Consider the following 15,912-nt stretch of genomic DNA (forward strand, 5'->3'; position numbering starts at 1 on the left):
TTGCACAACATAACTCAGGCACCTACCTAGGTACTCAAGTCTACGGAAACTCAGGAATAATACGAGGTAATGTTCAATGTTGTTCAGAGACTGCCTACTTGTCCCATTGGTTTCCCAAGGTACATACAAGTACGAGGCGTGCGAGGCGAGGAGGGTACGCAATCGATAAGACCAAGCCACCCACCTCCGCCATTTCTTCTCACTGCAATTACTCCGTGCCACCCTACCCTACCTACCTGGTAACTATTATCGTCTGGGTACATGGCATCCAGCCACAACCCATCTCGAGGATTTTTCAGTTGACTCTTGCATGGCGAAGTCACGGTCGAGGTCAAGATTGAGAGGTTGACTTGCACTGTCTTGCCCTCAACAAGTCTCATTCTCATGACATCGAACGATGAAGAGCACCCAGACGCTACGTCACAGTCGCCCAATTACTGGTCTACCACCTAATCACCGCTGCCACTGCTACATACTGCCAGTGTCACTGCTACACCACAGCAATAACACGAATCCCACGCTCACATCCTTACGCCCACTCGCGCTCTGGCACACCTGAAACTCTCAATACCAGACTCGTCCCGCCAACCTCGACAACAGCAACAAGGCCGTCCTGCTCCAGTCCAAGACTACAGTGGATGCACGCGTAGGAAGTATACGCACTCTTCCTGCCACCATGCGTGCCAATCCCTCGACATCCATGCAAAAGACATATGACGAATGCTACCTTACCTGCTCCACGGCCGTGTATTTCGAAAGTCAGGTTCGTTACCCACTGCAGGCGTAATAATACCCCAAACGCCTACAGGCGCACCGCTAATCTTTGTCCGTTGCAGAACAACGAGGCTGAGGCTCTTCGTTCATGGCGGACCGCGCTGGACCAGATCTATTATCACAATGCGTACCGCGTTTCCTCCAACTATCGCCCGAGAACCGAGACAGAGAAGGCATTGCATGATTCCCTCCGTCAGTTGGAGTTACAATGCAAGGAACGTGTAGATCTTCTGGAGGCCTTGAAGAGAAGTAGAGAGGATATTGATGAAAGTCTCCCAGCATCCGCCCAGAGTTTGAAAACAATAGGCACATCCACAGCCTCCGCTTCCTCCAAAATCCCGCAGCAAGTATCAGCACAGGCAGACGATGCCGGTAACTTGAACTGGATGGGCGGGGGCACAGTTCCCCCAGTTGGCTATTCAGATATTTCACGCCCTCCACTTCCGCATCGACCCGCTCTTCCGGTTCGTAGGAGCTCAGGTACCGATTCTCTTCGCTTGAATAGTCTCACGGAGGCCTCCAGCAGTCTCTCGCTCTCTCCCCAGCCTACAAATCAGGACAAGAAGTCACGTACGCCGTCGCCAGAAAAGAGAGGCCGTATGTTGCGTACATTACGGCCAGGCAAAGACGGCAGCAAAAGTTCATCGTCGAAATTGCCGAATTCGGCCAGAGCCAGGCCACAGGCTGCTGCAAAGGCGGCCACCCAGGCTTGGGAGTCCACCACAAATGGCTATCCCAGTCGACCTCTGCATACGGAGACTCACAGCAGTAAAGAATCGCCTGGGCGGCCTAACATGGCCTCAGCACCATCATCATTCGATCGGCCTGGTGCCGGTCCAGATTCTGAGAAGCCAAATATTACACCAAGACATGAAGTATTGTCATCATCGTCGCATCCTCTCAGAACAGGCGACTCATTGGAACCGGAATCATCCAGAACTACACGTCAGCCGCAAGGTCAAAGTGGAAGTAAACAAACCGTTGCTACACATTTGGTCCCTCGGTCCCTTCCAAAGGATCTGCCTGCAATCACTCGAGAAAGCCCTTTCACGACACCAGACCGAGCGAACACTGCGCACAGGCAAGGCCCACCGCTTTTGTCTTATAGAGACGAATACTCGACGATAGTGCCCAAGCGACGGGTTGTCGCGGGCGCTGCTGCGGTCCGATCATTCAGTAATTCAGTTCAAGGCAATAATACGTCGAAAACAAAGCATGATACGCGGTCTTCGACGCAGTCACCCGCGTTGGTTGAAAACTATGGAAAACGCCATGTGCCTATGAATCCTTTTGGAGCAGACGCGTTCGATGCTCCAGGTGCCCAAAACCCAGAAATGCAGCAGGAATTCCAGGAGGTCAAAACAAAGGAGCCATCGGCTCGTGCCGACCTACCCCCCACGCCAACATCGGAGGCTGGAGAAACTAGCATTTCAGAAACTGGCTCGGATGAATGGAAAACGCGAGTCAAAGCAATACTCAAAGATTTACCGCGTGGAGTTGACAAGTCGGCTGCTCAACAGATTCTCAACGAAATAGTCATACATGGTGATGAAGTCCATTGGGACGATGTCGCAGGGCTTGAAATTGCAAAGTCTGCTCTGAAGGAAACAGTCGTTTATCCATTTCTTCGGCCAGATCTCTTCATGGGCCTTCGAGAGCCCGCTAGAGGAATGTTACTTTTCGGGCCACCAGGAACGGGGAAAACCATGTTAGCCCGAGCTGTAGCCACAGAATCGAGGTCAACATTTTTCGCAATATCGGCCAGTAGTTTGACCAGCAAATTTCTCGGGGAATCTGAGAAACTTGTGCGTGCTTTGTTTGCTTTGGCCAAGCTTCTCGCTCCCGCAATAATATTTGTGGATGAGATTGATTCACTCCTTTCCTCACGTTCAAGTACTGGCGAACACGAAGCGACTCGCCGCATTAAGACTGAATTCCTAATCCAATGGTCAGACCTTGCAAGGGCAGCTGCAGGAAGAGAACAGACTGAGAGAGATAAGGATAGAGGTGATGCAAGTCGCGTGCTTGTCCTAGCTGCAACAAATATTCCATGGGCGATTGATGAAGCTGCCAGACGCCGTTTTGTGAGGCGACAGTACATACCACTGCCCGAGGACCATGTAAGAAGGACGCAGTTACAGACCTTACTCGGCCACCAGAAACACGAATTAAGTGAAGAAGACATGAACCAGTTAGTTGCTTCAACAGAAGGTATGTCGAGCCATTTGATGCATTGCCTCGCGCACACTCCAGGTGCAAAGCCCTACTAAATCATCACGTAGGATTTTCAGGTTCCGATATCACAGCGCTAGCCAAAGATGCAGCTATGGGTCCACTACGCAGTCTCGGCGAGAAATTACTGCATATGACGATGGATGAGATCCGTCCTATTCGTTTCGAAGATTTCAAAGCCAGTCTCCAGACCATTCGGCCGAGCGTGAGCAAGCAGGGCCTTAAGGAGTTTGAGGACTGGGCGAAGGAATTCGGTGAGCGAGGTGGTTGATTGCGCCCGCAGAACACATCGCGAATCTTGGCGGTCTCGCTGACCTTTAGAATCCTTGTCTACTGTTGAGTAGTAAGTCGACAGAGTAGTGCCTGGCTTGACGCATATGGCAATTGATTCATTCAATCAATCGTAGCTTAGATTCGACCTGGAGTAGATTAAAAATATGGATGATCAGCTTCCAGAAGCAGAGTTAATTGACCGATTACCGATACATCGTATCATTCGTAGCAACTTGTGAATACAACCCGGAAACCCTGTCGAAAGAGACAAAGGGTCGGTCATGAAGGCAAACTTAACGTGAATTGCTGCACGTTTATCAAGACGTGCTAATTGGAACCAGAGTGGGTTTGTTAGATGGGATTGTCAACTCTCGTTGTCGCTTTGTCTTCTCGATACTTTTGCATAGCTATACTGTACCAAGTCAAGCAATATATAGACATCCCAAACGACATAACATACAGGATGGAAATGTCTGTCATCTAATGTACAAGTAGTGACGAGGCTGTTCTTGAACTCGTTGGGCATCAAATCACAACGTACAGTCTGCTAGATGAGCATAGTTTCACCATGTGATTCTACTCCTCGTTCGATTTCACTGCATGAATGGTGACCACGACATATACCCATACTTTCCCACGGCCCTCGTCTACCTATAATGGAGTCGGTTAAGTCGCGCGGCGAACAGCCTCATGTGCACGTTTTCAATGAACACTAGAATCGAGTCAGACCAAACAATTACTTTAGAGGTAAAAGTACATCATGCTATAGCCTCCAAAATCCATCAGAGCCCAGTGCTAGAACACTTATAGGCCAATGTTGATACACGTGGTAACCACGGGTTGAGGGGATGTTTGGCATCATGATAATATACGCTGCACGAATGACACCATTTTCCAGAGCTCCGAAGCCATGTTTTCTTGACATCCTGGAATGCGTAGCCGCCTGATTTTTTAGACCGAAAGTTGAAGGCATATGGCTATTTAAGCCCAGCTCTAGTCATCTTTACGGTGTGTGTGATGGGCTGTAGGATACCCTTATTCTCCAGAGCCCCGAGAGCGGTGCCTTGGGTCCAACCCATTTTCTCTAACAGACGTCGACCTTTATTATCGGGACCAAGCTCAGGAGCCGATGCTCCCACAGTATCTCCGTCCCTGTATGACACTATTGCACGCCCCTTCGCATTACTCCGTGGAGGCCGAGGCGTGGCACTTTGTAGCCGGGTCTTGAATCGCCTCTGACCCACGATATCATCGAATTCCTCGTCATCGATCCTTCTCGTTCTGAGTGTCTTGGACAAGACTGTAAATCTATTCGCCCCGTCTCCACGCGACCTAGAGCTCAGGCCAAGCTGATGAACAAACTGATGAATCACAGCGCGGCGCTTTGCTTCCATCGGAGGCAGTGAAAGAGTCTGCATCTTAGAGAACATGAACTCGCGTATCTCTTCCGTGACTTCATTGAAGTCTAGGTACTTGTCGTTCGGGTTTTCTGCTCTTCCTTTCCGGCCAAGTAAACCCTGTTTTCGCAACTCCTCTCTCTCGGCCTTCTTGAGCCGTTTTGTAGCACGGTCCTTCTCCCATGCGGCCTGCATCTGAGAATTCAGGTCCGAATCAGATAACTCCGGGGGCATTTGACCTCGACGTCCCTTTTTTCTTGGTCGCAGAGATGGACGTTCCGTGTCCATGATGTCAAATCCATCATAAGGATCCTGTTCGAGCATTTCTGCCATGGCAGATGCAACAGGAAACCCTCTTTGTGGGCGTTTGCTCTTTGAATAGGGACGCTTCCATGATGCTTCTCGATGATGAGAATCGTTCATTGAAGCAACAGCTGCGCCATGTACATCATCGTGCCCAAATAGAACAATGTCGTCTGATCCCAATCCAAGTTCCTCCTGCTTCTGAAGTATTCGTGCGATATGTTCATCATCCATGTCCCCATCGCCAATCACACTAGGCGACAAACCCGCGTCCTCAAAGGCGTTGTCATCATCGTCGTCGTTGTCATCGTCGCCTTCATCTTCGTCGTCATCCCAATCGCTAGCACCGAGGCTGAGCGACTCACTGTCGCTTCCACTAGCAGAGACATTAGAACGGTAGCGCTCCATGTGTGAGGATTCGAATATCTCTACAAGCTCCAGCTCTCGGGGCGTTTTGACTAGCCTGGCGGGGATCCAGCGTGCATCGTCTAGAGTGTGTCCATCGTACACGACAAGATACTGTAGACCGCTCTTGCGAGCTCGTTTGGAAACAATGCGCCTGATAGGTTCGGAAGAAACGGAACTGTACGAGGTACTGATATCTCCTAGATCACGAATCAAGTCTGAGTCCCATTCATTCAGCTCGTCAATATTTTCAGCGATTGAGTTTGCCTCGTCGGCAGAGCTGCCCTGTTCACCATCTGTTGATTCTTGAGTGGGGACATCCTGGCCAACATCCAGCGCTCGGCGTACAAAGGAAGCCTTAAGACTATCTTGTACATTGAACTCCTGTGTGTTTTGTAGGTAGTCATCCATAGCGGCCGTGGTAGAGTCATCTAGGAATGTGGCCATTTCAGGTCTGTCGGAAACTGGAAGCCAGCCAATGCCGGGTTTGGACCGAGACTCCCAAGGTGTTGTTCCAACCATCCATTTGGACTGTCCACCCAGTCGTTGGTTGAAGTAGGTCTGGACAACGCTGTCTTCATCAGGATCGGGATCGGACATCACCTTTGGTGATGAATTGCCTTTGGCCAGGATTAGTGGAGTTCGATGCATCGATATCTAGGTCGACATTACCTCGTGACTGATTCGGGTCGGTCTCTTTTTGGGGTGCAGGGGCAAAATTTGAGATTGTTGGAGCAGGCATGGCAGATCGCCCCTGGAAGACAATTTCGTCCTCGCTGCTTGAATCAGAGTTCTGTCCATGAAGCTGTGGGCTTTCGCTGCGAATGCTCAATTGTGCAATTGCTGATGCAGTGGCAGCGGCGACAATGTGCTCTGGCTCTGGCTCTGGCTCTGGTCCGCGAACTTTGATGGCGTGACGACCAGAAAGAGACTCTAATGAGATGGCTGTGTCCTGAACAGTCTTGAGACCAACAGGCAGGGCCGAAAACTCCTTCTGAGGAATCGTGCCTTGCAAAAGGCCGGCGCTGACGAATTGAACGGGGCGGTGACGAAGCTTTGTGCCTGACTCAAAGGTATGAGTACGATGGCCAGATGTAAACCTTGCTTCTTCTGCAAGCGAGAAGGCATGTGGAATGTCTAGATGTCGGATTAGAGGAAGCGATACTGGGCGAATTTACTCTAGGTGTTACCTCGACGGGAACGATGGGCGGGGGGTGTCTGGATATTGCTGGATGAGCGCTGTGGCAAAGGCCTTGGCTTGTTGTTTTTGCCCTTGTGGCCCTTCTTGGGCTTCTTGCGTGGCATTGAAGAACCGGGGCAGATGGCTATCTGCAGAGTCGAAGATACGATGCGACTGGTGCTAGGGCATGATGAGTTTCGGATCAAAATGGTGCTTGTGATGAAAGGGGGGAGATGGTGAGAATTGGGTAGGGGTAGGATGTGTCGATCTGTAATCACAACGATGACCAGCTAGGACTGCTATCACCTGCTGTTGTTGTTCTTGTTGTCGTTGTTGTTGTTTGTTGTTGCTGCTGCTACTGTTTCTATGTAGAGAAAGGATAATGTGGGATGGCTACCTACATAGGGAGAGAGAGAGAGAGAGAGAGAGAGAGGAAATGTGTGTGTGCGTGTGTGTGGCGTGGAGCAGTAACGGAAAGGGATGAAAAGAGTGTGGTGTTGGTGGGTGATAATTGTGGTTGTGGTTGTGGTCGTGGTTGTACTTTCCACCCACTCAAACTCAGAGAGATGAAATGTATGACTGCTATGACATGACTAGGTAGGTAGTTAGGTACCTAGTTATGACTATGACTATGACTATGACTATTATGATACGAGGTATGGAGTACACGCTCTAGTATATTATGAGAGCAGGTACTTCGCTACTGCGTACCTAGCTAGTTACTACTGTGTGCTAGGGTAGTGGGGAGTTTGGTTATCGATAAGAATCTCGGCTTTTTTGTTTTGGGAATTTGGGAGGCGCATTTAGCACGTGATTATATAGTCAGTCATGGCATCATGACTATACCTCATACGTACTAGTAATGTTTGCCTCCATGAGTCAGCCCCTCTTCCTCTCCCGAGTATGGCAGTACGAGGTATGTACGTACATCGGGAGTTACCAGGAAACAGTTCATAACGTATCCATCATTCCGCAGCCATAATTCTCCACAACACCGTTCAATTTTTAATACAACTACATTTTTTCTGGTCTGGCCCTTATTCATTTCGATCTTTCCAACCATTATCTGTCTTATTCTACGTGTATTTGGTCGATGGTATATTTTTCCTTTTCTTCCAAATACATTGTCTTGATCGACCATACAATGAACTCCTCAACACCAAGACACAACTTAGGGCAACCACATAGATAATACTCACATGTATCAAGACTTTTCTAACTCGATAAGATAATCGAGACTGGGGAGATAGAAGTTTGTTATTCATGTGCACACTAGTACTTTAAGATATGGGTGTAGAGTAGTAGGTTGTTGGTGTAGCATGTGACCCGTGACCTGTGATGATGACCTCTCCTCTTCCCCCGCCCTGCCACCCCCATACACAGTACATACCTAGGTACCTGTTACCTAGTAGTTACGAGCTACCCCAACCACCCTAAGTGAAACTACCTGTACTCTTCTTGTACCTTCCTGTACCTCCTGGTACCATCTTGTACGTACTTGCACCTTAGGTACTCGTAATAGCCGGGGTATTTGGTGAGTCTGTATGGTTGCCTCCCCCTCTACACCACACATCACACATCGCCTCCCATCACTTTGGTCATCATCTCATTATCCTACTTGGACGAAAGACATGCAATAGGACACTCTCTCGTTATCATCGTTTACGTATATTAGATATCTATCTGTCTATCCATCTATCCGTCTATTGTTGCTGTTGCCTACCTACAGAAGTATTCAGGTAGGTATGAGGTAACCAATCTACCTACCTACCTACCTAACAGAAGACAGAGGTACCTACCAATACTCGCGGTAACCCATCTCCCTCCGCTCTGCAGGCACTACCACCCCTCTTCAGCCCTCGGTCGCTCATCGCTCGTCGCTCATCACTTATCGTTCTCCACTCGCTCAGCTCTCCAACGCTCGACGCCCAACACGTAGCTCTCCATAATTACGCTCCCCTCTTCCACACCACGAGAATGAACGAGTTCGAGCGTGTTAGCCGAAATATTGTCCGTACCTTTTACGATCCTCTCCCTTCAAACGATTCGAACTCGCCCGTCTGGTGTCTCGGAGAGCAATACTCATCAAGGCCACCACCAGCACCAGCACATGCGAGCCCACCTTCTCACTACAGCACACACGTTTCTGCCACGCAAACTGATCGAGCTTCCGGTAAAGAAGACGATAGTTGGATACGTACAAGCTTAGAAGAATCGGAGCGCAAGGAAGCAGCACTTGCAGCCAACGGAGAGGATCCGTCCCAGTATGGAGGCTGGCCGCACACATTTCTGGACGACTTCGAATCACGCATATGGATGACCTACAGATCTGGCTTCGCCCCTATACAGAAGAGTCAAGATCCGAAGGCAGTCGCATCCATGAGCTTCAGAGTACGCATGCAGAACCTGGCCCAATCTGCCTTCACATCTGATGCTGGTTTTGGTTGCATGATCAGGAGCGGGCAGAGCATACTTGCAAATGCCTTGTTAGATCTGCGTCTAGGGAGAGGTAGGTTATTACTTCCTCACTAGTAATCCACATATTCATCGTTACAAAACAAACCCGTGATAAATCAATAGATTGGAGGCTCGTCAATGCTACACCCCAACGAAATGACCGAGAAATACTTTCACTATTCGCCGACGATCCTCGGGCCCCCTTCTCGATCCACCGATTTGTTCAACATGGCGCAGCTGCATGTGGCAAGTTTCCCGGAGAATGGTTCGGTCCCTCAGCGACGGCCCGTTGCATCCAAGACCTTGCCAATGCATACGAGGGTACGGGCCTCCGTGTTTACATATCGGGAGATGGCGCGGACGTCTACGAAGACAATCTGAAGCAATTAGCTGTCGACGCGAATGGAAAATTTGTACCGATGTTGATACTGGTGGGGACCCGACTTGGAATTGACAAAATCACCCCCGTATACTGGGAAGCGCTCAAAGCAGCGTTGCAGATGCCCCAGTCGATTGGTATCGCAGGGTAATGAACGCAACTGAGATCATCTGTACTGTTCTTGCTGATACAACTAACAGAGGCCGACCCTCAGCATCCCACTACTTCGTCGGCACCCAATCGAATGATTTCTTCTACCTTGACCCACACACAACCCGCCCGCTCCTGCCCTTTCGTAATAGCCCGGCAGAGTACCACCCGGATGAGGTATCATCTTGTCATACCCGGCGAATTCGCCGAATCGAGATCCGTGAGATGGACCCGTCGATGTTGATTGCATTTCTGGTGAAGGATGAGGCAGATTTCGACAGATGGAAGGAGGCCGTTGTAAGCGTACAAGGCAAAGCGATCGTTCATATCAGTAAGAGTCAGCCGCCACCACGTGGTGTGGAGCGCGCGGGCGCCGTGGACGAAGTCGAAAGTTTTGATGAGCGCGAGGAAGGAGACGATAATAATGACGATGGCGATCTTCTCTAATTGAACCATTTCCTGAACCGACTCTGAGCCATGGAACATCACACCAGCTGCCCACTGACGGTGCTCACTGAATCAGACACCAATAGACAAGAAGGCTTTGAGAGGATAAATTAATCGGGGTTGGTCACTACCAAATGGCACTGACGAAAATCAAGTCGCAAATAGACACTGGTCCGGCGTTGAGTTTCTGAGAGGAAGAGATGGGCCAGAGATCGGTAGACAAATAGCTCAGTACCTGTTTGAACACCCCGCGACAGTGACTTCGCCGGATGCCACAATCTAGAACTTGCGACCCTCGTTCCTCGTTGCGCAAGTGGCGTCAAATTGGCGAACGTGAAGCTTTGAGACAGCGAAGCAGCGAGATTAGTACAACATGCGATAGTGTAGGAAAATCAAGAAGACAATGAAGATGAACTTGAAGAGATGTTATTCGTCCGTCTGCAGTGGTATATGATACAGCCGGTATTGAGCCCCGAAAGTCATACCGGGAGACTCGCGGACCCAGTAAGACAAGCAGACCGTCCCATGATCGCATTAAAATGACCCGTGAACACCGTCACCCCATAACCGCCTCTCATACAAGCAAGATCGCCGATGAGAAAGAAAACCCAAGCAAGAAAAGCATCCACTACCAAACCCTTACTTTGTAGAGGAAGAGTATTTGGTCACGGCCTTGGTGCCCTCAGACACGGCGTGCTTGGCAAGCTCACCAGGGAGGATCAATCGAACACTGTTCATGGGTTAGTGAATAGGAAAAAAACGCGCAAGTGAGAATTGGGTCAACATACGAGGTTTGGATCTCGCGTGATGAGATGGTGGACTTCTTGTTGTAGGCAGCGAGCTTGGATGCCTCGGTGGCGACACGCTCGAAGATATCGTTGACGAAAGAGTTCAAGATGGACATGGCGCGGTTGGAGATACCAGTGTCGGGATGAACCTGCTTGAGGACTAGAGAGAAAAAACGCGTTAGTCTGATGAACCCAATGCGAAAGACGCGACTTTGGACCAGAAAGCAAATCCACAGCGCATCCAAGGAGGATGTGTAATGGCAATGCAAAGTGGCTCAAAACTTACCCTTGTAGATGTAGCTGGAGTAGGTCTCCTTCCTGGACTTGGTGCGCTTCTTCTTCTCGCCAGAGGGAGCGGCAGTCTTCTTGCCAGCCTCCTTCTTCTCGGCGGGGGCCTTACCAGCCGGGGCCTTGCCGCCGGTGGTGGGAGTCTTCTGAGCTTTGGGAGGCATTTTGAGGTGTTGGAAAGATTTGCGAAATGGGTTGATGGGATTGGATTGGTTGGATGATGATGACGATGTTGGAGTGAGAGTTAGTGTGACGGCGATAGTGGTGGTGACGGCGTTGGGAGTTGAGTGTCGAGATGAAGGAGAGGAGAAAGGTCGTCGAGGCGGGGAGCGCGCTACTTATGGGAATCGCGCTCTTGTTGTGATCCGGGCTCTCGCGCCTGGCTTGGCAATGGGGGCAGGCGCGCGACCTCTGCTCTTCGCTCTCACGGTTGCTTACCTTTGCAGCTTGCACCCACGGGCCACCCCACGGGCCACCCCTGCCACTTTCTGCCCTCTCCTGCCCTCTCCTGCCACCTATCCCCTATTGAGTGTTGTTTGGGTCTCGTCTGCTTACCCACTCCGTACTAGCCTTGTCGCCCGTGACCTCTGCCTGCGCCGTGCTGGTACTTACCCCTACTACTGTGCACACTCGGTGTGTTAGGTACCTTAGTATGCACTGTGTACCCCCCCCCGGTACCGTCACGACCGTGTGTAGCTGCTGCTGCTGCGAACCCACGCTAGTGATCTCGCGCACCCAAAACACGCCGCGCCGTCACTTATAAGCCGCGTCCCCCGCCTCAACCACGACCTTTTCCTCTTCTTCATCCATCTTCTCGACACCAAACCGCAACCACCGTCACCGCTGCCAACTGTTTTTTAACCTCCAGCTCTTTCTACCACCACATCCAACAAAAACTTACCCACCTTTTCCAACCTTTCAAAATGACTGGAGGCAAATCCGGAGGCAAGGCCAGCGGCTCTAAGTCCAGCGCCCAATCGTAAGTACCCAGTCATTTTCTCTCATTGCATCCTTTACCTTCATCGCTTCTGGGGTTTGTCGCGTTTCAAAATTTGGTTCTTTTTCCACTGGTTCAATTGGAATCATTCAAACCTTGGATGCGATTTCAGAGCTTGACGCGTCATTTCATTGAACGCGATCTGGATGCATCAATTCATTATGTGGTTCCTTTGCTGACTCCTATTGAACAGGCGTTCTTCCAAGGCAGGTCTCGCCTTCCCCGTCGGTCGTGTCCACCGTCTTCTCCGCAAGGGCAACTACGCTCAGCGTGTCGGTGCCGGTATGTTTAGTTCACCAGTATCAGCAACAGTGTATTGACATTAGCCAGGTGCTCCCGTTTACCTTGCTGCTGTTCTCGAGTATCTCGCTGCCGAAATCCTCGAGTTGGCCGGTAACGCTGCTCGCGACAACAAGAAGACCCGTATCATTCCCCGTCATCTTCAGCTCGCCATCAGGAACGATGAGGAATTGAACAAGCTCCTTGGACACGTCACCATCGCCCAGGGTGGTGTTCTTCCCAACATCCACCAAAGTATGTACCCCTGTGGGATCTTGTGTTTCGTTCACCTCGTTAACATTTCTAGACCTCCTCCCCAAGAAGACTGCCAAACCTGGCAAGGGTCCATCACAGGAGCTTTAAGCGCTTGATCTTCTTTCTTTGGCGCGGTGGTTTATGGGTGTCTTCTTTCTGCAATGATAATGGGGTTCGGTCTGGGTTATGGGTCCACGGCTTTTTCTTGCACAGGGTTTGCAATATCAGAGCTGTACATTACATCCTAATCGGATGAGATCACGAGCTTGAATTAAGCACGGAATTACTTCATTTTACTGTACAAGAATCTTGTGACCATGAATATGTTACTTGACTTTGGAAGTTCGCTCCACGTGGTAAGAGTAGTTGTCACTTGTCGCGACCTGTGAAAGTTCATCCATCGATGGGATAGCGCTTTCGGAAATGAGATCTATATACACTGCGAAATCTCCAGTAATCGGCATAAGTAATAGTCGCTGAGAACCTCACAAATTCATCTGTTCGATTATCGGCATAGATTATTATGGAGCTTCCAATTCAATTTGTGTAATGTTGATAAAATTCAGTGTTCATGTGGCTGGAAACGAAACCAGCATCGGCGTTTGCTATCTGAAATCAGTTGTATCAATTCGATTGATAGAGCATGGCCATGACTGGCAACAGTGACAGTATTCGAGTATGTACAAAAGTCCTCCGTATTTTCCCTCCTACAACGTCATCTTCGGTGGGGCTGTTATAACGTTAAATATCATGCAAACATGTGGGCATAAGGTATACTCACGGTCGAGAATTGGTGCTGGTAGGTTGCGCTCGTACTTGGATCCTAATATTGTTATTACCAAAGTGTTACTGTCAGTTCAGAGAATTCGCATAAACCTACCTCCTGGGGCTGTTGGCGGACGGTACGGATCTGGATGCTTCCACTTCTCCAGTAAAGCTTCTGTCTCCTTGATGAGTTCCTGGCGCAAACATTAGCACCCGTCTGTTATCCTCAAACACCCATTCCGTATCTATTGAGCTCCCGGTGGCTGTCGTACCCGTTGCTGTCGCGGTTCGGTCACATGCTTATTGGCTTCAAAAAGACCACGTATGTAGAGAGCCTGTCCTCTCCAGAGATATCGGTGGACAGCCCAGTCCAAGGCCAGCTTCAGGGAGCGCCTGTAGAGCCGTCTGCAGGCTTGTTAGCTTGGCCTTTTCAACCGTCGCATTCTTCGTCATAGACAGACGTCACTACTTACAGGACAGATATTTTGGTGCTCATCCTGAGCCTATTTCGATCTATCGAGATCAAAGGCGATGCTTCGCTGTTCCAGATGCAGCTATGCGGGCGTAACGCGGAGGAGGTTGGATGTTCGGAGCCGGTTGCGTTGCGATGAGGTTTGAAGCTCCTGTGGTTGGTGGTTGTAGCCGGTGCTTAGTCATCCTGCGATTTTCGCCGGGTGCAGGGAACGTCAGGGACTCGCTCATGATTGTACACTCATCCATACTCCATTTCGTTATTGACACATCTCGTCTGCCTGCGTAGTGCTCAATTCCATCATGTATTGCATTCGTCGCGCCACAAGCTCCTCCTCACCGTTGCGGTCTGCCTCGTTCCTACGGTCTTGTCGTTCCGTGCCCCGATCCATAACCTCCAGCACAGGAGCTCGAAACTACTCAGCTGCTTCCAGAGCAAATGCATCTATTTTACTGTCAAGCTCTCTTAGGTGGGTAATTCTCGCTTGGGTGATGTTATGCTAGCTAAAAAAAATACTACAGTGGGAATGCCAGGCAGTTGACGCTCCCGCGCAAAGTGGACTTTGTCCAATACCGCAACTATGGTCCGTTCGATGGCTATCAACCTTCGCCTTTGGAATACAGCTAAACTTAAGGTTAGCGGATACAGTTGTCAAGGTGCCGCAAATGGCCGAATCCATTACAGAGGGCACTCTCAAGCAATGGAGCAAACGTACGTACAAATCCCCTCCTATCGGAGGCTCGACCGTTGCGACTCAGTAGCTTACTGCTGGCACACAGAGGTCGGCGATTTCGTCGAGCAGGATGAAGAAATTGCCACTATCGAAACAGACAAGGTATGGCCGTCAGGGACTGGACGACGTAATGCGCTTTCATTGACTACCTCAGATTGATGTTTCCGTGAACGCTCCTGAAGCAGGCACAATCAAGGAGTTCCTGGTCAATGAGGAAGATACCGTCACTGTTGGACAAGATCTTGTCAAGATAGAGCTAGGTGGCGAACCATCCGCTTCGTCGAAGGCCGAGGCCAAAGAGGAACCCAAAGAGCCTGCGCCCAAGGAGCAGGAGACGTCCTCGCAACCGGAAGGCGGCCAGGAGCAGGCCAAGGAACAATCTAAACAGGATGAAGCCCCACAGCCATCTAATCAAGAATCCAAGCCCCAACAATCCCCTCAAGAAGTCAAACCTGCTCAGCAGCCCACTAAACCCGCTCCAAAGGAAAAGGATTCGGATGCCAAAAAGGAATCACAACCGGGCAATCGTGAGGAGCGTCGGGTATGTGAAAGATTGTCTGATCATGGCCATGTTACTGAGACTTGTAGGTGAAAATGAACCGCATGCGCCTACGCATCGCCGAACGACTCAAGCAATCCCAGAATACCGCTGCATCATTGACGACTTTCAACGAGGTAGACATGTCTTCCATTATGGAGTTTCGCAAGTTATATAAGGATGAGATCCTAAAGAAGACTGGTGTCAAACTTGGCTTCATGAGCGCGTTTTCACGAGCATGTGTTCTAGCCATGAGAGAAGTCCCTGCTGTCAATGCATCTATCGAAGGGCCAAACGGTGGCGACACCATTGTGTATCGTGACTACGTCGACATCTCGGTGGCTGTCGCTACTGAAAAGGGACTGGTCACACCAGTTGTGCGTAATGCTGAATCTCTAGAGCTTGTAGGCATAGAGAAGACCATTGCAGATCTGGGAAAGAAAGCCAGAGACAACAAGCTTACCATCGAAGACATGGCCGGCGGAACTTTTACCATAAGCAACGGTGGAGTTTTCGGCTCTCTCATGGGTACCCCAATCATCAACTTGCCCCAAACCGCTGTTCTTGGCCTACATGCTATCAAGGACAAGCCCGTAGCTATCAATGGCAAGATTGAGATTCGACCGGTACGTACTCGCATATTGTGCCGTAGAAGACTGACTGATTGCAATAGATGATGTATCTCGCTCTTACCTACGACCATCGTTTGCTTGATGGCAGGGAGGCTGTCACTTTCTTGGTTAAGGTTAAGGAATTCATCGAGGATCCCCGCAAGATGCTTCTAGGATAAGGGAATATCT

General features: G+C 50.0%; 8 protein-coding genes across 8 annotated transcripts; 5 read left to right on the top strand and 3 right to left on the bottom strand.

The window, feature by feature from the left end:
- Positions 1–201: 201 nt before the first annotated feature.
- On the top strand, positions 202–3,508 carry BU24DRAFT_426913 (AAA-domain-containing protein). The gene is made up of 3 exons (XM_033529084.1): positions 202–763; positions 837–2,985; positions 3,057–3,508. The coding sequence occupies exons 1-3, from the start codon at positions 677–679 to the stop codon at positions 3,275–3,277; spliced, it is 2,457 nt and encodes an 818-aa protein (XP_033380145.1). The 5' UTR covers positions 202–676; the 3' UTR covers positions 3,278–3,508.
- A 522-nt stretch (positions 3,509–4,030) lies between these two features.
- BU24DRAFT_289563 (uncharacterized protein) lies at positions 4,031–6,821 on the bottom strand. Its single transcript, XM_033522816.1, has 3 exons — positions 6,575–6,821; positions 6,057–6,521; positions 4,031–6,004 (listed from the first exon to the last, which is right to left on the bottom strand). Exons 1-3 carry the CDS (start codon positions 6,687–6,689, stop codon positions 4,257–4,259), a joined length of 2,328 nt encoding a protein of 775 aa, XP_033380146.1. The 5' UTR covers positions 6,690–6,821; the 3' UTR covers positions 4,031–4,256.
- A 1,720-nt stretch (positions 6,822–8,541) lies between these two features.
- On the top strand, positions 8,542–9,952 carry BU24DRAFT_329087 (uncharacterized protein; the record flags this gene model as incomplete). Its single annotated transcript, XM_033523012.1, has 3 exons — positions 8,542–9,073; positions 9,145–9,547; positions 9,601–9,952. Coding segments are annotated over 3 exons (1,287 nt in total), but the record flags the coding sequence as incomplete, so codon positions are not given.
- A 693-nt stretch (positions 9,953–10,645) lies between these two features.
- Positions 10,646–11,153, bottom strand: BU24DRAFT_320770 (histone H2B; the record flags this gene model as incomplete). The annotated part of the gene is made up of 3 exons (XM_033522925.1): positions 10,646–10,727; positions 10,786–10,945; positions 11,072–11,153. Coding segments are annotated over 3 exons (324 nt in total), but the record flags the coding sequence as incomplete, so codon positions are not given.
- Positions 11,154–11,892: 739 nt separating this feature from the next.
- Positions 11,893–13,133, top strand: BU24DRAFT_426918 (histone H2A). Its single transcript, XM_033529085.1, has 4 exons — positions 11,893–12,052; positions 12,264–12,352; positions 12,401–12,604; positions 12,657–13,133. The coding sequence occupies exons 1-4, from the start codon at positions 11,997–11,999 to the stop codon at positions 12,710–12,712; spliced, it is 405 nt and encodes a 134-aa protein (XP_033380149.1). The 5' UTR covers positions 11,893–11,996; the 3' UTR covers positions 12,713–13,133.
- A 178-nt stretch (positions 13,134–13,311) lies between these two features.
- Positions 13,312–13,865, bottom strand: BU24DRAFT_466479 (uncharacterized protein; the record flags this gene model as incomplete). The annotated part of the gene is made up of 5 exons (XM_033532366.1): positions 13,312–13,334; positions 13,386–13,427; positions 13,485–13,563; positions 13,642–13,774; positions 13,843–13,865. 5 exons carry the CDS (start codon positions 13,863–13,865, stop codon positions 13,312–13,314), a joined length of 300 nt encoding a protein of 99 aa, XP_033380150.1.
- A 116-nt stretch (positions 13,866–13,981) lies between these two features.
- BU24DRAFT_289934 (single hybrid motif-containing protein) lies at positions 13,982–15,300 on the top strand. The gene is made up of 5 exons (XM_033522817.1): positions 13,982–14,310; positions 14,363–14,424; positions 14,481–14,552; positions 14,621–14,676; positions 14,729–15,300. The coding sequence occupies exons 1-5, from the start codon at positions 14,144–14,146 to the stop codon at positions 15,164–15,166; spliced, it is 795 nt and encodes a 264-aa protein (XP_033380151.1). The 5' UTR covers positions 13,982–14,143; the 3' UTR covers positions 15,167–15,300.
- BU24DRAFT_426921 (uncharacterized protein) lies at positions 15,164–15,908 on the top strand. Its single transcript, XM_033529086.1, has 2 exons — positions 15,164–15,738; positions 15,786–15,908. Exons 1-2 carry the CDS (start codon positions 15,169–15,171, stop codon positions 15,900–15,902), a joined length of 687 nt encoding a protein of 228 aa, XP_033380152.1. The 5' UTR covers positions 15,164–15,168; the 3' UTR covers positions 15,903–15,908.
- Positions 15,909–15,912: the final 4 nt, after the last annotated feature.

The sequence above is a fragment of the Aaosphaeria arxii genome (assembly GCF_010015735.1).
Source record: "Aaosphaeria arxii CBS 175.79 unplaced genomic scaffold BU24scaffold_9, whole genome shotgun sequence".
In the NCBI taxonomy this organism is placed as follows: domain Eukaryota; kingdom Fungi; phylum Ascomycota; class Dothideomycetes; order Pleosporales; genus Aaosphaeria; species Aaosphaeria arxii.

Coding starts and splice junctions, on each gene's coding strand:
- BU24DRAFT_426918 (XM_033529085.1), top strand. CDS start 11,997: ATGACTGGAGGCAAATCCGGAGGCAAGGCCAGCGGCTCTAAGTCCAGC. Junction 12,053..12,263: donor TCTAAGTCCAGCGCCCAATC/GTAAGTACCCAG, acceptor CCTATTGAACAG/GCGTTCTTCCAAGGCAGGTC. Junction 12,353..12,400: donor CGCTCAGCGTGTCGGTGCCG/GTATGTTTAGTT, acceptor GACATTAGCCAG/GTGCTCCCGTTTACCTTGCT.
- BU24DRAFT_289563 (XM_033522816.1), bottom strand. CDS start 6,689: ATGCCACGCAAGAAGCCCAAGAAGGGCCACAAGGGCAAAAACAACAAG. Junction 6,522..6,574: donor CGCCCATCGTTCCCGTCGAG/GTAACACCTAGA, acceptor TCCGACATCTAG/ACATTCCACATGCCTTCTCG. Junction 6,005..6,056: donor CGACCCGAATCAGTCACGAG/GTAATGTCGACC, acceptor TCCTGGCCAAAG/GCAATTCATCACCAAAGGTG.
- BU24DRAFT_426913 (XM_033529084.1), top strand. CDS start 677: ATGCGTGCCAATCCCTCGACATCCATGCAAAAGACATATGACGAATGC. Junction 764..836: donor CCGTGTATTTCGAAAGTCAG/GTTCGTTACCCA, acceptor TGTCCGTTGCAG/AACAACGAGGCTGAGGCTCT. Junction 2,986..3,056: donor GTTAGTTGCTTCAACAGAAG/GTATGTCGAGCC, acceptor ATCATCACGTAG/GATTTTCAGGTTCCGATATC.
- BU24DRAFT_289934 (XM_033522817.1), top strand. CDS start 14,144: ATGTATTGCATTCGTCGCGCCACAAGCTCCTCCTCACCGTTGCGGTCT. Junction 14,311..14,362: donor TTACTGTCAAGCTCTCTTAG/GTGGGTAATTCT, acceptor AAAATACTACAG/TGGGAATGCCAGGCAGTTGA. Junction 14,425..14,480: donor TGTCCAATACCGCAACTATG/GTCCGTTCGATG, acceptor ACTTAAGGTTAG/CGGATACAGTTGTCAAGGTG.
- BU24DRAFT_426921 (XM_033529086.1), top strand. CDS start 15,169: ATGAACCGCATGCGCCTACGCATCGCCGAACGACTCAAGCAATCCCAG. Junction 15,739..15,785: donor GCAAGATTGAGATTCGACCG/GTACGTACTCGC, acceptor TGATTGCAATAG/ATGATGTATCTCGCTCTTAC.